General features: G+C 35.7%; 2 protein-coding genes across 8 annotated transcripts in view; one reads left to right on the plus strand and one right to left on the minus strand.

The window, feature by feature from the left end:
• Nucleotides 1–19,798, minus strand: part of Neto (Neuropilin and tolloid-like) — an 803,231-nt gene that overhangs the window by 713,567 nt on the left and 69,866 nt on the right. The window lies entirely within an intron of this gene.
• Nucleotides 1–19,798, plus strand: part of LOC111507687 (carboxylic ester hydrolase) — a 130,569-nt gene that overhangs the window by 100,174 nt on the left and 10,597 nt on the right. For 6 of the 7 annotated variants that reach the window (XM_074171253.1, XM_074171254.1, XM_074171251.1 and 3 more), the window contains exons 5-8: nucleotides 3,647–3,791; nucleotides 10,006–10,226; nucleotides 19,254–19,415; nucleotides 19,508–19,679. In XM_074171253.1, the coding sequence (XP_074027354.1) occupies nucleotides 3,647–3,791; nucleotides 10,006–10,226; nucleotides 19,254–19,415; nucleotides 19,508–19,679 (700 nt within the window). The remainder of the gene's footprint in view (nucleotides 1–3,646; nucleotides 3,792–10,005; nucleotides 10,227–19,253; nucleotides 19,416–19,507; nucleotides 19,680–19,798) is intronic. The other variant, XM_074171257.1, reaches the window with a different exon arrangement.

The raw sequence follows: 19,798 nt of genomic DNA on the forward strand, positions 1-19,798 counted from the left end.
GTACTCTTATTCCTTGTGAATCCATGTTGATTCGATGAGAGAATGTTATTCATAGAAAAGAAGGAAATGAATTGATTTTTGATATTCAACTCAAATACTTTTGATACACTAGAAAGCAAACTGATGCCCCTATAGTTTTCATACAAATTTTTATCACCCTTTTTATATTAAGTGTTACAACATTAGCAATTTTCAGTTTGTCAGGAAACATTCCATATCCTAGTGATAGGTTAATGATTGAATTGGGTTGAATATCATATCAATTGATATATCATAAGAACACCGTGACACATTGTGAAAGAAGTATTCGAAAGTTAAAGTGAATTGTCATTTGCAGTTGTTTTCTCCATTATTTAATATTTTCATTCATGGACAGACAATCTTTTACCTCTCTGCTACAGACATATATTTTATTAGACATAGACACTCTATTCAAAACATCAAAGTCCTGCATTTTCGCCATTGACAAAAAAGGAGGTGTCCGAAAAATATAAAAAACATCCTAACTTTATAATTGAAATGTATCAAAACTAAATATTATGTGAGCAAATAAAAACCAATCTGTCAAAAATGGTCGCTGTTGGGTATCCCACGAGAAACAAATTTCCACTAAAATACCTCTTTTGCCATGATGATTTGTCAAAATACCGTATTTTGATTGGTTCGTAATTACAGGTGTGCAATTTTTCATTAAATTATAAATACAGTAACAACCCGATTTGACGTTTGACAGATCGGGCTCAACTTTCGGAAAGAATGAAACTGACGCAATGTCAAACAATCTGAGGTAATTTCACTACATTTCCGAACTAAATATATTTCAAGAAAGCAAAAGATCAAACTCCACTATTCATCAACAAACATTCACATATTATTCGAAATTGAAACGGTAAATCATACGGTAAAAAATGTTCTATTGAAACTTCTATAAAGGGCGTTCCAACGAAAACTTGATCCACCTGTAAGTCAGAAACGAACGTGTTCGATATTTTCAAAGAGCACGTCAATGTTCATTTCTAGGGGGACTAATTCTTACGTGGAAATCATACCCGAAACTTAACCCCCTGCGGTCAGCAACTATCCCCTTTTTTTTTCTATGGCATGGGGGGTCGAGTGATACATCATTTGAAAGGTCTTTTGTCCTTCTATTACTTCTGTGATTTTTTTCGAAATTGGTTTATTTGTTATTGAGGAATTAAATATTAAACGTTTTATTTAAGAAAAAACAGAAAATTCGCTGTCGATCATTTTATTGAGGAAAATAACAGAAGTAATATCAATAACAACACGATCAACGGATGAAGTGTTCAAAGTGATATCAATCTAGTTCCATCAGGGTCGTCGCCATGGGGGATGGGGAAGAGCCCCCCCCCCTGCGTTTTCGACTTGGGAAAAAGTTGGAGAATTTTGGGCCGTGAAGATAAAAAAATAATAGTGAAAAAATGGATAAAAACAAAAACAAATGTGAGAAAAGAAAGGAAGAGGTAATAAGAAAAAGGAAAGAATCAGGAGAAGTTTGGGATTTTCCAACATGGATAACTTGGAGATCCCATACTTTGAAATTCTGAGTTGTTTGAAAACTTCAAAAAAATTTCAATTTCTCCCAAGTGAGAGAAAAGTCCTGAACTATCCACAAATTTTGAAGTGATAATTTTACAAAATTCCCAACTTTTTGCTGTTTTTTCGAATTGGAAAAAATGAGAAATTTCAGGGCATGAAGAAAAAATAATAGTAGAAAACAATAAGCACAATGAGTGTTGTTTCCTTTCATTAGTATTGAATATCCCTATACATGGTGGAAATGGTGGAAGACCAAGGACCTTGGTCCAAAGTAGAATAATTCCCATTATTATTTTTATAATTATCAAAATTCATTTTTGTTTGTGCATACCATAACGGGCATAAGCATTCAGCCAATCTTTGGATAGCTAAGTAAGAAAATTAATATATTATAGTAGTAACTAATCCCTCGGCTTTCATTTTTTGGAGAGATGGGAAATTTTGCTAGTGGGGTTGGGTAAATTTGGAATCCCTCCCCCCCTGGTTTTTCTTTTCGCTACGGCCCTGAGTTCCATACAATAAATACAGTCTAATTTCGAAAGCGTTCCTTACATTATTCTATATCACAAGTCTTCTAGATTTGTAGAATGTATTTAATTGGTAGTAAACGTTTTGAAATGGACGACACTGTTAGTTTCCGTTGAATGTAGTAGTCGCGGAACAACAAGTAGTCACTGTCACTTCTTCACGAATTATTATTAAGTCATCCTTGTTCACTGTGTCCCAACATAGTTTATTCTACTGAAGAAAGAATAGACATTTTCCCAACCTATTAGCGAAATAATGAATGTGCTAAAGCTGCTGAAAGAATTTATAATACGAATCATCCAGACCACAACGAGAACCATCAATACGTTGAACTGTTAATGAATAAGTTCCGAACTTCAGGTTCTGTTCACAACAGAAAACATGAAGTATTCCATCCTGTCAGAAATGACGAAGTTGAAATTGCAGTTTTAGGACATGTACAAATGGCTAATCGATAATCTATCAGACAAGTAGCTAGAGCATCTGGTGTATCAGCTACTAGTGTTTTTCGGATTTTGAAAGTCTACAAATTTCATCCTTCCAGAATAAGGCTAGCTTAGGAATTAAATAAAGATGATCCTGATCATCGACTTCAGTTTTTTGAGGTGATCAGCCAGAAATTGACCAATAACCCAAACCTATTATACAATACATGTTTTTCATGTTGAATTGTGAAGTGAATAGACATAATTGTCGTTACTGGAGCGATGTAAATCATCATTTGGTGATGGAAACACATTCACAAACTCCACAAAAATTGAATGTCTGGACCGGCATTCTTGGTAATCATATTGTTGGACCATTCTTCATTAAAGGTAATCTGGATGGAGACACATACCTACATCTATTTTAAGACTGTGTAGATCCTATGATTACACAAATTTTAGAAAATGATGATAATTTAGTAGAAAGTGAAATAACCTTCCAGCAGGATGATGCACCCCCACATTTTGATATTCTGGTGAGACAGTTTTTGGACGAACATTTTCCAATGCGTTGGATCGGCAGAAGGGGTCCAGTGGAGTGGCCAGCTAGATCACCCGATCTCACACCGATGGACTCCTTTCTGTGGAGACACTTGAAGTCAAAAGTGTACTCCACTGATCCTACAAATCTAGAAGACCTGCGACAGAGAATTGTTCGGGAAAGCCGATTGCTGGCGCCGGATGTTATTTGTTGATTTCCTCATCAAAATGAACGACGAATTTTCTGTTTTTTTCCTAAATAAAACGTTCAACATTTAATTTGGCAATAACGAATGAATCAATTGAAAAAAAACAGAGGTAATAGAGGAACAATAAACCTTTCAGATGATGTATCACTCGACTCCCCATGCAATTGAAAAAATAGGGCTGGCATTTTCTGACCGCAGGGGGGGAAGTTTCGGGTATAATTTTCATATCAGAAATAGTCTCTCTAGAAATGAAAATCGACGTGTTCTTTGAAATTTTCGATTACATGTCCATTTCTGGCCTACAGGGGAGGTCAAGTTTTCGTTGGAACGCCCTGTATGTTTTCTTCTTATCTAAGTGTATTATAAATGTTTTGTTTGTTCCAGAAGTCCAATAAAAGCAATTACCCGGTAATATTCTACATCTACGGTGGTGCGTTCATTGAAGGATCTGCAGAATCGTATAATCCTGAATATCTAGTTGAGCATGATTTAATTATTGTCAATTTCAACTACAGAGGGGGATTGTTCGGTGAGTTACTGACTCTGAAGAGTCGAGTAGTCGTAAAATGCTGAAGAGAGATAGTGAAATTTCATATTAAAATATCATGATTTCGTTTTACTGTTTTTTGTCTATATAACCTCTCACAGTCTGAAAAATAAACGAAGCTAAATCAATAGAGAATCTACTGAAGTATAGTAAAGGGAATACCGAAAAGTAACTGCGTAATAAAAACCACTGAAGTTAGTTAAACACTTATTATAATCATGAATTTTGCCTACAAATTGAATATTCAATGGAGAACATGAAATTATGAAAAAAATATGTTTTTTCCGTTTACCAGCTATCGCACCCTTACGAACGACAACACTCAGAAGTCAAAACTTGTGCGAGCTAAGGACTAACAAGGTCTTACCCTTTCAACGTGTGATTCCTAACACGGGTTGGACGATAGCAAGTGCAAAACGAGCGTTCATCCTGGGGCTTGAATCATCGACTCACATATCGGCCGATTGACTGGGTGAACAAAGCACCCACGTCGAAGCACTCGGCTACCGACCGAAAACTCAGTTTTCTTTATATGGTTCGAGATTCGGAAAATAATCATTTTCTGTTTTCTGTCAGAACCTGAAAAGGATTACTTCTGAACAAGGCCTCAATTGCGAATAAATATATTTTTTCGACACACGTCAGAAGAATCATATATCCAGTTAATACAGTGTGTCTCACTTCTCATGGAAACACCCCCGTATCTTCCGTAATATTCGAGGTAGAACGATGAAACTCTCTGGACTGATGGAAATGCTCAAAATGCACCTACCACCTGAATGGGGTTGGTCAAAGTGATATACACTGTCCGCCACTCGCGATGGAACACCCCATTTTTACGGTAAAACATATTATGGGGCCAAATAGGTTCAAAATTCCTTCAGATTCGTGATGAGGACTACCAACTTACTAGATTACTTTTTTTTCCTCAAAAAATGTCAGTCCTGAAAAATCCGAATTTGTCTCACTTCTTATGGAAACACCCACGTATCTTCCGTAATATTCGAGGTGGAACGATGAAACTCTCAGGACTGATGGAAATGCTCAAAATGCACCTTCCACCTGAATGGGGATGGCCAAAGTGATATACACTGTCCGCCACTCGCGATGGAACAACCCATTTTTACGGTAAAACATATTAGGGGGCAAAATAGGCTCAAAATTTCTTCAGATTCCTTAAAATTCAGTGATCAGGACTACCAACTTACTACGATTACACTTTTTTCCTGAAAAAATTTCACATAAATAATTTATTTTTTATTTTGTTGTCAGGAAAGTTATTCCTTCTCAATAAGAGAGAAAACGGTAATTTTGTAAGAGGAATGGAAACATGTAATCAGTGAGGTTTTAGGATGGTTAATGTAAGTTCTCATTTTCCCATTATTTAAAAAAAACAAGGATATTTTGTGGCGAAAAATGTTATGTAGTTCAAAAATTCTTTCGAAGTACTACTTTCAAAATCACATTTTCAATTGAAAACCAAAACAATTAATTTCAAATGATTTAACTGTTGACAATATATTTTCGTGCCTTCTATGAAATTTCCCTCCAATCGAACACATTTTTCTATGCGCCTTCTATTATTTCCTTCAACTCTTCTCAGTTCTCTAGGTGTGATTTCTCTACACGCTTGTATAATTCTTGCACAAAGATCTTTTTCATTCGTTGGCCTATCCTTACAAACTTTATTTTTCAAGTTTCCCCATAAATAAAAAAAGTGGAGTTAAATCTGGGGATCGTGATGGTCATACTACGAGAGGGCTATTGGGTCCTATCCATTTCATAGGTAGATTCCTATTAAACCAAACCCTTGTTGTTCCACTATTGTGAACTGGTGAACCATCTAACTGAAAAATCATGCTGTGTCTCACATCCAAAGGTAGTTCTTCCAACACATCGGAAAATGCATTTTCGAGAAAATCAACGAATAGTCGTCCGATTGAATTTTGATCGAAAAAAAATGACCCGATAATATTTTCGTTCAGGATACTACACCACACATTAACTTTCTGAGATATTTGGTCTCTACAATTCACCACCCAATTTTGTTCAGCCCAAAACCTCATGTTCTGAGAAGATACAACACCATTCGTGGTAAAGGTAGCCTCATCACTGTATAAGGTATACTTTAAAAAATTCCTGTCATTGAGATAATTTCCCTGCATTCATAAACAATACTCCATACGGCGGATTTCATCTCCTTCGTGCAAAGTATGTAACAATTTGGATTTGAACGCATGCATTTTATGCCTCTATAAACATCTCCATATTTTACTGCGGCTCATATTAAGTTGAAGCGATAAGTTTCTCAAACTAATTCTAGGATCAGCTTGATGAGCCGCCAATATCGTATCGTCATCAATATGATGTTTAATAATTTTTCTGTCCTTTGTTATTTGGCCGGTGCTCACGAATAGATTATATATTTTATGTATAGTTCCAGGGTGTACAGCTACCTCTAGTGAGGTTTTAGGATGTCTTAGGGTGTCTTCTATTAAATTCAGCGGCCGCTTCACGATAAGACCTCACCCCTTCACCAACAATTGAAACAATTTCAATTTTTGCTTGAAGTGACAGACGTGCCATGTTGAACTTTGTCAATCAAAATGAGCTGATATCAGTTGAAATGGGAATTTCAGAAATATTAAAATATGAACAGGAACTCATGAACAGGAACTCACGAACAGAAAACAACTGGAACACAGGAACAATATCCAACACAAGGAACAACGGTGATTCAAAGAACAACAATACTAGAAACAAAAAATGCAATGAAAACTGGTCTGGGGATTAATACAACAAGATCTTTCAACAATATTGTCAGGTTGACAGTAAATTTCAATGAGCAACTGTTTTTCATGGTGATTTCAGGGCACCGCATGATTCAATGAAACTGATGTAATCCAATCCCTTCAAATGATTTCAGACAACAATTCAAGGCTCGCCTTGAATTTTGCCGAAATTTTGATATGTTGTAGTTCTTGATGTGCTGACTGAATGTGTCCACAGTCAAAGCTCAGAATTGTACAGTTTTCGAGATGTGAACCTTTGAATATAGATTTTTTCTATTTTTTGCAGTTTTTGCTCATCTATCGAGAGCTCTCACTTCTGGTTAGGATAGTATTTGAATGATCAGCAACCAGAATTAGTTTTACGAATAATCTTCTTCAGTTATAATAGATGCCGCCATCGATAATTTTTCATACACTGCTTCACACTATCTCGATAATCTGAGAATGTGGTGCTGTGACATTTTCCTCAAATAGGCTCAAAATGGATTATATCATCTCACAGCATCTGTATCTTTCATACCTAAGAGTACTCTCCAGATAGAATGAAGGGGTTCAGGTATTGAAAGCGAACTATTTTGCGCCGTGTTCCATCGCGAGTGACGGACAGTGTATATCACTTTGGCCAACCCCATTCAGGTGGTAGGTGCATTTTGAGCATTTCCATCAGTTCTGAAAGATTCATCGTTCCACCTCGAATATTACGGAAGATACGAGGGTGTTTCCATAAGAAGTGAGACAAATTCGAATTTTTCAGGACTGAATTTTTTCAGGAAAAAAGTGTATTCGTAGTAGGTTGGTATTCCTGATCAGGAATCTGAAGGAATTTTGAGCCTAATATGTTTTACCGTAAGAAATGGGGTGTTTCATCGCAGGTGGCGGACAGTGTATATCACTTTGGCCAACCCCATTCAGGTGGTAGGTGCATTTTGAGCATTTCCATCAATCCTGAGAGTTTCATCTTTCTACCTCGAATATTACGGAAGATACGGGGGTGTTTCCATGAGAAGTGAGACACTCTTTATTAACTGGATATTTGATTCTTCTGACGTGTGTCGAAAAAATATATTTATTCGCAATTGAGGCCTTGTTCAGAAGTGATCCTTTTTAGGTTCTGACAGAAAACACTGTACAATTATGCGAAAGTCTACATACATACATAAACAGGGTGTTTTCAACCTCTCGCTACAGCAAGGGCGACCAAATGCGATCCATTGCAACAGAGCTATTTTCAATACATTTTCCACTGAGAGAATACGAGGTCATTTATCCATAAATTTTCATTTCATCACCTTCAAAGTAGTCTCTTTCAGATATAATAAACTTATTCCAGCGTTTTTTCCAATCAACGAAGCAGTTCTGATATGTACGTCCTTGGTACGTCCTTGAGCTCTCTCAGCGATTTGGTTTTTATCACCTTAATTTTCACAGAACGCCGTCCTTTCATGGGTTCTCTCATTATTGGGAACAGGAAAATGTCGCAGAGGGCCAAATCTGGTGAATACGGTGGCTGAGGCATGAATATTTTGAAGTTATGTGCCGCTTGCTTCTCGCAAGCGGCACATAACCCTAAAATAATACTTCTTATCAACCGTACGACCATGAGGCAAAAACTCCTGTTGCACTACGCCACGGTAATCGAAGAAACAAGTAAGCAAAACTTCGACAATTGATCGAACTTGCCGTTATTTTCTCGGTCTTGGAATTCCTTGGCTCTTCCATTGAAACGATTGGACTTTTGGTCTCGATATCATAATCATATACCCCTGATTCTTAACCAGTCATGACCCTTTCAACAGATCTGGTTCTATCAGTCACTTTGGTGATGACATAACCCTCATTTACTTTTATGAAAATACAAATATCATTGAGAAGTCCTAAAATCAATATCTTTTTGGTTGGGATCTCATGAGTTACATTTGAATTTTAATAAATCTCGCTTCACAATTATCTCTGGAAAAAATTCAGATAACAAAACTTTTTTCATAAATTTCAATAATGATTTGATAGAATTCAAGAAAGAAATAAAAATTTCCGCTTATCTCTAGATCAGAATGTATGGTGGAATTTACATATCACGTATATTTCATAAAATAAGCAATGTTGATCCATTAGAATATTCAGAAACAATATATTTCTCTTTGATTCATTCGACATTTCAATACTCAACATCATTTTGGGTAACAGCTAATTTTCCTCATTCACAACGGTCACAAAATAAAATCAGAAAATGTAAGAATGAACTGAATCAGGGAGAAAGGACCAGCAATCTGTATGAAACTAAAAAAGATTTGTTATCAGCAAAATATGCATGTTCATTTATAATGCTGTCGGTGATAGCCGGTCGGTTCGACGTAGGTGCTTTGTTCAATCGACCGCCGTGTTGGTCGGTGGTTCAAGCCGCAGCGATTTCACTTGCTATCGTCCAACCCGTGTTAGGAATCACACGTTCAAAGGGAAGATCTCGTAAGTCCTCAGCTTGCACAAGTTTCGACTTCTGAGGTGTCGTTCGTAGGGGTGCGATAGCTGGTTAACGGAAAAATATATTTTAATGCTGATAATAATGAAAAACATTCAGTATTATAGGTACACGACAAATATGAAATTCAATTTCACAACCACATAAAAGCAAATCTGTTCAAAAATGTATTTTTCATAATAGAGTTAATTCAAATAAAAAATACCTAACAATATAAAAACATCCAAATGCACGAATATATTTCGAAATAGATTGACAGTTTTGTAGTTTCAAATATCTTTCTTTGCTGTATTATTTTCAGTATGTTCATTTTTCCAATATGTTGTTACATTGTCCCTACTATAATAATGTAATGTTTTTTGGGATTGATACATTTATTATTATTATCAATTACATGAAAAGAAACGTACTTCCAAATTTCTGTAATCGTGAATCTATATACTAGTTTTGAAAATGAATATAACTTTTCCTAAATATAATATGATCAGGTATATCTTGACTGGGTTCTAGTATTATGGTGTTCATGGTGCAGCAATTTTTTTATATTGTTCTCAATACTTTTCTCACTGGTTTAGCAAGAAAATAAAGGATCGGTTATAAATGGAATATGATGAATTTCAGTGGTACTAATGAATAAATTTCTATAATTGTATATTATTTTATTATTGTCAGGAAGTGAATGTTGAATATCTTGAACATTTATTATAAGAAACTGAAGTCAATTTTGATTACATTCTCATCATGTGTTTGCTTTTGACACGAATATAAAACTGCTGATTGTCCAGAATCAGCTGCCCTTATTTCCAAAGATAGGATGATAGCCGACACCAAAACCCCCCTTTCCATCTCAAAAAAATTGATAGTGAGTGATGCAACATTGTTGAACTGAATTCAAAAGTACAGCGGAGATTATAGCATTGGTTTTTAGGTTTTCTGAGTACTGAAGACGAAGGCTCTTATGGCAACTATGGCCTGAAGGATCAATTTGCAGCACTTAAATGGGTGAATCTGAATATCAAAAGTTTCGGAGGTGACCCTAAAAGAGTAACAATGGCCGGACATAGTTCCGGGAGTGTGAGCGCTTTATACCAAATGATTTACCCAAAAAGTTGGGGACTGTACTGTGGTGTTATAGGATTGAGCGGGGAGGTATGTATAATATATTCAATGAATATTGTGTTTTCAAACTGAACGTTAGGTGAACATTTTTCAAAGAGTTTTTGATGAACGTCGAAAAGTCAAACATAATTACAGAATAGGTACTGATACTTCTATTACTTCTTATTATTCATCAACTAGAATTCACAAATTCCATTATGATGGTGAAACAATCAATTGAAAGGGGAAATATGGATTGTGGAATAATGTGCTAAAGTATCACTTCGCTGTGATTTGTGTGTGGGGGAGTTCAATTTTTCGAAATGAATATAACTATACTCTGATGATGTGAAAAAAGAACTGGTTCAGAAAGAGCTTTCGCGATGAATAATAACTCTTATAACTAGACTACCTACCATGTTTAATAACTAAGTTATATGGTAAATGATATTTCTTGATTACAGCTTCAGTGAGCAATGAAATTTTCTGGTTTGCAAAGATTCTTTGAGTGCAATAAAAAATATATCGGGTCCAAAATCAAAATCTTCGTATAATTCAGTTGGGAAATTAGAATAAAATTTCAATCTGGACGCTATGACCCGATATATTCTGGCAATTATTTTTCTTATTCATATAAACAGTTTAAGAACGATTCAAAACTTCAAAGGGCATCTCATATCATATGCAGATGACACGGCTATTGTTATTACAGGGGACTCATGGGAAAATGTATACAAGGATTCACAGAAGGTATTAAGCGATGTAAGGCTATGATTAAATTATAACCTTCTAAGTCTGAATGTTAGTAAAACAAAATTTCTAACTTTCTCTTCACTACAAAATGATCAGCCGGAAAAAAATACCTTGAGTATACATCAAATAGGGTGTGAAATACAAAATTGCTCTTGTCAATTGATAGAGATGGGACCGCACACTGTGACTATGTAGTGAAAAGACTCAGAATGATAATTAAAAGATTCTATTGATGACGAGATATCTTGGATAAAAAAAATATTTTTATATTATATGAATCTCTAGCGGAATCTGGCCTGAGATATTGTATAAATGCTTGGGGTGGAATGTATAATAAAACAATAAAACGATTCAAACAACACAGAACACTTTAATGAAAATTATATTGAAGAAATCTAGGTTATTCTCAACACATCAGCTTTATAAAGATTCTGAGATCTTGAATGTCAGGGGTCTATATTTATATCAATGCCTTCAGTGGATGTTCAAAAACAAACAGGTCTACGAAAAAAATCTTGCTGAAAAATATACAAGATCTATTGAGGATCTATCTATCAGAATACCCAAATTCAGAAAGTCATACACAAAGATTTATATTCTATTTCAGACCTAAACTATATAATATGTTACCTCTAAAAGTTGAGCATATAACAAAAATGGCGAACCACAAACAAAACATTAAAAGTTCCATTCTCGAAAACAATACACTAAATTAAATTTTCAACTGATACACACTCCTCTATTACTCTATAACTTATTACTCTTTCCCATTATCCTAACAAACCTAACATAAAATAGATTAACTCTCAAGACCCTCGAGACTCACAGTTTTTCGAATTGCATCTGTTGTTGATCTACCCGCTCTGAATCCATATTGATCTTCACTAAATGATTTGTTATTAATAAATAATTTCAAAGTTTTTTCCCAAAACGGGAATGATTGATATTGGCCTATAGTTACCAACCAGAGACCTGTCTCCTTTTTTTTAAAGAGGAAATACCTTTGTACATTTAAACATGTCTGATTTTGTGTCTGTTTTTGTATACACGAGTTGAATTAAAATGTCAAAGGATCTATAATTGCTTCAATTATACCCTTGATAATTGCACTGTTCGAAAAACAATGAAGAACATGATGATTTAGCACCATTAAGTAAATCATTCGAAGTGAATTGGACTTCGGGTAGTTCTGAAATAACATTTTCTGCTATATTAATGAAGAATTCATTAAAAATATCCCCGTTTATATCACAAGTTTGGTTTTGTCTAGGGTTTCTATTCATCTCATGATTTATAATTTGCCAAGTACTTTTTTGTTTATTATCAAAGTTTCTAACGAAATCACTATATGACTCTCTTTTTACATTTTCAAGTTTTTTTTTATACTGCTCCCGATATAGTTTGAATGCAAGAAGATCTTCCGCGCTTTTGGTGGTATCACAGATAGTTTTAATGCAACTGAGATATTCTCTCATTTGCCGCAAGTCATCATTAAACCATTTCATTCTTGTTTTCCCTTGTCCAAAAACTTGTTTCATTGGAAAACATTGGTCGGCATAGTGTAAGAGAGTTCCAAAAAAATTGTTTACAAACTCGTCTAAATTTTGTATACTAGTGTTCCAATTTATATTCATTAATTTAGATTCGAATTTGGTAATATTTTCATCATTAATTTGTTTTCTCCATATTTTTTCAGGTGAATCACTATCGGCTAGTAAACTTAAATATTGACCATAGTGATCCGACAGGCATGGTTCAATTATACCTGTTTTGAAGAAATCATTTTCAAGATTTGTCAAAATATTATCTATACAAGTTGAAGAATCTGTAGAAACTCTGGTATATTCACTTATGGTGACCTCAATATTGAAAGAACTTATAAGACAAATCAATTCCTGTAGTTCACTTGATTTCGAATTGAAATTTACATTGAAATCTCCACGGATGATAATTTTCTTACACGAGGATATATATTTCATCAATAGGTTCTCCAAGTTATACAGAAACTGTTCATAATCCCCATCACCTGATCTATAACAAGTGATAATTTGAGAGGAATAATCTCAATACCACAAAATTCGGAATTCATTTCGCTATTGAAATCATCACAATCAATAACCTTATATCCCAAATTTGATTTAACGAAAACAGAAACTCCTCCGTGGTTCCTAGAACTCCTACAAGAATAAGACGCCAAAGAATAATCATTAATATCAACTAGTGTAAGAGTGTTTGTTTGTAACCAATGTTCAGATAAACAGATCACTTCAAAGTTAACATTTTCTGAAAAACAATTTAACTGATTTATTTTATTGGGGAGACTTTGAACATTTAGATGAAATATTGATAAATTGTTTATTCATTTGTGGTGAGTATTAATTTTTCTAGAGTTTTTCATCACAGAGGTGATTGATTCTTTTTCCTCCGGTGAAACCTATTTACTAGTGCTCCTTTCGGCCACACACTTGGTACCAATGCCGTAGACAGGTTGTCGTGATCAACTGTAATCTTGAATGATGAGTAGTAGTTGGGATACATATAATTTAATTGCTCAACTATCACTTCCGGAAAAGAATCAATCAAGATTTGAGTTCTTCAACCTTCATGTCTGGATTTAATTTACAAGCATGTAAAAATGCTACTCTCTGTCGTATTCCAACTTGGATGCTGTTTTTTTCTTGCATTACTCCAATAATTGGAATGTTTTTTGCTTTCTTCTCCTTTTTGTAAGAAACACGAACGAACTGATCATCACTTTCCCCGTCAAAGTTTGAATGCTTGACTATTGATACCTGACTATTGGACTCTCCTGAGTGTTTACCTCCGCAGTCAGTACTGAAGGTAGTAGAAGGCGCTAATTTCATGATAGCATATGTCACTGAATGGGATGAGTGGCCTAGTGTCATGATTTGCGATGAAGATTCCTCCGTTGAATTTGGGATGACATGATCTTCACCACCAGAGTGTGTTTGCTTGAAATTGGGTATAATAGTTCCCTGGCTCACATCAGTCTTCAGTTTTACAGTGCGTTTCTGATTTTCGTCTGTAGATGGCAAAGGACGACTTGTATTAGGGTTGTTTATTAATACATTCAAAAGTTTAATTTGAGCTTTCAATGACTCAATGGGGTCCTGTTGTTGGACAATTATGCGTTCCTTGTGATCTACTAGAGGTTTTAAATATAGTATTTCATTCATATCCCTCAAAGCATCGATTTTATCGATGTCACTATTTTCGAAGGTCATCTCAGGGTCATTACTGGAGTCACATCACACAATCATTTTCTCACTTTCACTGATGATTTTCACATTTTTCATTTGTGAAACAGAACCGAAATGAGACATTGCTCCACACTGAATACAAGTTACCCCAGTTTTCGCATTTCTACCACACCTTTCACAAGGTTTAGTCGGATCATGAGAAACAATAACATCGCTTCCAGCCATCTTGAATATAATATTCTATGAATCTATCAATTCGACTTTCATCCATGAATTTATGGATGTGTTTATGCGCCTGGATGTGTTGGATGCGCCTTCACTGGCTAGAACATCGGCATCCTCATTGCTTTTGTGACCCTCATGTCCGGTACATAGACAAAATATTTCAGCAACGTCCGTACAATTTGAAGCGTGTTGTTAGTACGCTGGTCCGCACCAAGTCTATGTCACCTAGGTATTGAAGGAAATGAAATGGCCAATGGAACAGCGAGAGCTACTGCTAATGAAATTAGAACATTTCAGTAAATCCTCATATCTGAAAACGTATTGCCATCGTACTATAACTGGGACAGTGAAGTGGGGATTCAAAATCGAAAAAATTTCGACATGCACTGAAGAGAAAAGTGATACTGAAATGTTCATGAATAAGACATACCGAACTTACATCGGCCAAATTCAACTATGTTGAAGACATTTGCCAGATTTGTTGGTTGTGATATGCAGGTTTTTATACCGAACATTTCGTCTGCGACTGCGGTAGACATCATCAGAGGCGGTATCCATAGTATCTGTTGTGGGGATAACTGAAACATGTATGTACGTGTTTCAGTTATATAGAACCCGGAAAATAGCTTCATTAGAACCCGGAAAATAGCTCCAACCAGTTTATCATATCTGCAACGCAGATTTAATAAAACACATATTTGGAGTTTCCCCAGTTTATATGCAAATACGACAAATATAAAAAAAATACCAATGGCTCACTGCAATGCTCCGCATTCACCCAAAACATTTCACAATTTTATGGAGGAATGAATTTTACGAAAACGATTTCATTTGAGAGCGGCAAATGCAAAGCAGAAGAACACAAAATTAACTGACGAAATGATACATGGAAGATACCGGCGCTATCTATGGATGTGTCGTTACTCTGGCTAGACGGCCTATCCGACATACCCTCTTCAGATCAGATATCGACATTTCCTATTCATAGTAAGTAGGCTTCCACAAAGCCAGACTTTAACTATGGACATGTCGATGGATTCGTGTTGAAAATTGGGGTTTAGGTCCCAAACAAATGCATTGGATTTATGTGATGATTGTCAGACCAATTATCACTTATGGTGCAATTGCATAGTGACCGAAGGGTTTACAAAAAACGGTCCAGGCGAAGCTCTCTGGCTTACAGAGACAGACTTGTCTGGCAATCAGTTGTACCATCAGTACCACACCGTCAGCGGCCATGGAGATCCTTCTAGATCTACCTTCTTTCGACATTCTTTTGGAGAGAGAGGCTAGATGGACTGCATATAGACTTGTGCACATTGCCAATTGCACGAATCAATTCAATGCAAAGTGCAACAGACTGTTGGTTGACACTGGAAGACACAGCATTTTGGAAATGACTTCTAACCTCATGCCTCCAACTGTCATCTACGTACTGCCTTGTAAAGTACTATTCCCGAGTAGAGAGGGTGGGAAGGAAATAGTAAGAGCAGATAGTTGTTGGTTCACAGATGGATCAAAAACACCTTTCGGTTCCAGTGCAGGTATTTTCAGTCGCAGACCCAGGACAAAGATATCAACCTACCTAGGAACCTACGCGACTGTATCTCAAGCGGAAATATACGCTATTTAATTGTGTGTCGAGAGATTGGAAGAATCCAACCTCATACACAAGTCGATAAAAATATTTTCGGACAGTAAAGCGGCAGTAAAGCGGCAATCTATTGGCTCCTACCGAGCAATGTCTAAGCAGGTAGCAAACTGCCAAAAGAGACTCTCCTCAATAGGAAGATATAACAGATTGCCTCTGGTCTGGATGAGACTGCTGACTCCCTTGCAAAAAAGGGTGCTGCAAGCAGCTTCATCGGACCAGAACCTGTCATTTGCATTACTTTAGGCTTGCCAAACAGAGATTGAACACCTAGATGACAGGAAGATTTATGGACTTTTGGCAGAATTTTCCACGATTGGCTCACTCCAAGGCGTTCATTCACCCTTCAAAGCTTGGTACCAAACAGTTGTTGGACTACAGTAGGGATGAACTACGATGTCTAACAGGTCGGTGTCATTTGAATCATCATATGCAGAGACTCGGACTGTTGGAAGACAGTGTGTGTCGCCTATTTGGAAAATGATGAAACAGCAGAGCACATACTTTGTGCCTGCCCCACTGGGGACTGAATCAATTCGGCAGAGCTATACTATTACCATCTGACCTGAAAGACCAATCACCATACGAACTAATCGACTTCGGTGAGGAGCTGGGTTTATTTGGTCGAGTATGAATAGATTTGAGTTACAATAAACCCTTGCGGGTTGCGGTGGAGTGTCGAATAAACCCACTCACTTTGGACATTACCTAACGTTAGTAGACTCTACCTAGTATGATTTCCAAATGAAGTGATCTTTCCTCAAGGAGTGATTTTTGTCCAAACCAGAAGTAAATTAATGAAGAAATGGTATATGCCGCGTGTCTGGTAAATGAATGGATCGCTAGTTCAAATGAAAAGAAAACAGCTTTTGAAAAGAAATTGGTATTTCTCAATCATAATTTGATGCGTTCGATGATATGGAGATTATGCATACAAGTTTCTTTCAGATAGAAACTAGGACTTGTGATGTTCTGTTGGAACCTGTGGTGTACTGTTGGAAACTGTGGTGTAGTGATGAATATTATGGGAGTTTCATCTTAACCCCAAATAGTTATTTTTTTACACCTCGACACGTGTTTCGATCACCAAGTGATCATATTCAAGAAATAAAATTATCACAAATATAATCTTCGTCTTGGTGATGATCACCTGGTGATCGGAACACGTGTTAGGGTGTTGAAAATAACGGGATAGAACTCTTGTAATATTCTTCAGATACTAGAAGAAAACAACTGCAACTAACTTTTTCTCATTTACTTCAGACTTTGAACATTTGTGATGTTCTGTTGCCTGTTCACAGCAGTTTACACAATAACACTACACTGGGTACAGCTCCTGTATTGTGAATAATCTGTAGATCGGTGATTGGACAGAATAATAATGAAAGAATATCTATGAGTTCCCATAAACACTCAACTGGTACACTACAACCCTAATACAGTTCGAAACTTTTTAAAATGATTTCGATGACCTAAGCTTAATGAATTGTGTAACTTGATGACTCCGAAATAAACTTTGAGCTCCCTCACAAACACGAGAGCTGAGGATCAAGATAATCTCAAAACCTATAGTTGAATAAGTCTACCAAATAGTTACCGCCATCTAGATGGAATTTTTAGCCTATGATTCGCGGACAAACAGCATATCACACAAGTTACTGCAATAACCGCAACAATTATTATCAGTACAGTACACTTTCATTAAAATGGAAAAGTTGGGATTGAAGCATTTTCATTCAAAATACTTAACGGCACTGTAAGAGGTGATCAACTTATGTGGCGTCATTCTGTATCCATTCGGTGCACTATATCAACATATAAAAATTTGAGTTTATTTACAATAACATCGATAAGGAAAAGTGTGTATAGTCTCAATCTTATTTGATCTAGCGAAAGCCTTTGATTGAGTAAGAAATGAAATTTTGATCAGTGAATTGTACAACATTGCTATCAGAGGATTCGTACTTGAATGGATTAAATCATTCTTATCTGACAGAAAAATGGTTGTGCCTCTGAATAACACTGCATCGCATATTCAAGATATTATGCTTGGTGTACCACAAGGTTTAATATCAGGACTGCTGCTGTTTCCAATCAATATAAATTATCTCCCGAAATATATCAAACATGGTTACACCGTAATGTTCGCAGATGACACTACCATATCAATGTCTGGTAACACAATAGATGAGTTAGAATTCAATAGCGTCATGGACGCTTTGGTTTCTTGGTGTGACAGAAACCAACTGAAACTGGATGCAAATAAAATAATTCATTTGGGTTTCTCCTTGAGAAAGACATTTATTCTTAATAACGTCCAACTATCTGATGCAGCCAAACTCCTAGGTATGAACTTAGATAAAGCCTTGTCTTGGGAGACTCACATGGATCATGTGTGTGAAAAATTGAACCAGGCAATATTTGCAATACGCCAGCTCAAAGAGTTGCTTGACTTAGATGGTATCAAGATGGTCTATTATTCTTTGGCCTATTCTCACATGGCTCAAAATATACTAATGTGGAGTACTTCTACTGACGCAAGACGTGTATTTATTCTGCAAAAAAGAATCATGAGAATCATATTTGACATTACACCGAGATCTAGCTGTAGAGCTTTATTTTCAAAACATAAAATATTAATTTTACCCTATATTTATAAAGCTCTGCTTTATGTAAGATACAACATAGTTCATTTCAATCACGAGTCAGTCACTCATAATTATGCAACACGAACTAAACACTTGACCATCCCAAAACACAAAACTTCAACTTTATACTTCATACTTTATAATTCATTGCCACAGGATGTCAAGGACCTACACTTATCAAGTTTCAACAACCATATCAAAGAATTATTGACGAACGGGGTTTATTATAGCTTAGATGAGTAACTGCAAAGGGATGTCTTGATATAACTTGTTCTCACTGCTTTTCCTTCCTATTTTAATGTTGAACCTTTTGATTGTATATAATTATATTATATTGTTTCATAATAATTTGTCTATGATTTTAAAATTCGCATCAGTATGCCGTTTGTAGTGTTTTGTATAGTGCCTGTTTTATTTGATAGGTATATGTTCATTTATTTATATTTATATAGTTATTTATTGTTATTTTTATTATTGACATGTCTAATATCATAATGATCTGAAAGATGAATAAATACAACAACAATACCTATATCTTTCGAAAACACTTTTCAAAATCTTAAAATTCTTCCATTTTCAGATGAGCGGAGCACTTGGCATGCAGAAAGATTCCAGAAAAATAGCTTTCGATATTGGATCGTATCTTGGAATTAAAACTAACAATTCAACCAAACTTGTTGAGAGTTTACGAAAACTCGAACTGAGTAAACTGCATGAAGCCCAGAATAAAGTGATTTTATCGGTAAATGTTTCATTTTTTCAAATATTTCAGGAAAAGAACTGGATTTTATCAAAACGAAACCAGGAATAATGTTTGCTGAATATTTGTTTCAGATTTTTCCGAATCTCCTCCAAACTGGATTAGTTTTCTCTCCTGTTATAGAGAAAGACCATGAAGATGCATTTCTAACAAAAAACTCAATGGATCTTCTGAAAAGTGGACTTTTTGCAAGGGTGCCACTATTAACTGGTATGACCTCCAATGAAATTGCTGTACTTGGACAAAGTGAGTGATATATATAGTATTTTACAAATTAAAAATAGAAATTTCCGTGGCCGACTTTCGGCCATATTCTGAGTAATATATTATAATTTTTTTTGGCGGACAAAACACAAGCTCTTCAA

This window comes from Leptinotarsa decemlineata, unplaced genomic scaffold (genome assembly GCF_025532065.1).
Source record: "Leptinotarsa decemlineata unplaced genomic scaffold, Ldec_3_MD MMD2_tig00000010_RagTag_RagTag, whole genome shotgun sequence".
Lineage (NCBI taxonomy): Eukaryota > Metazoa > Arthropoda > Insecta > Coleoptera > Chrysomelidae > Leptinotarsa > Leptinotarsa decemlineata.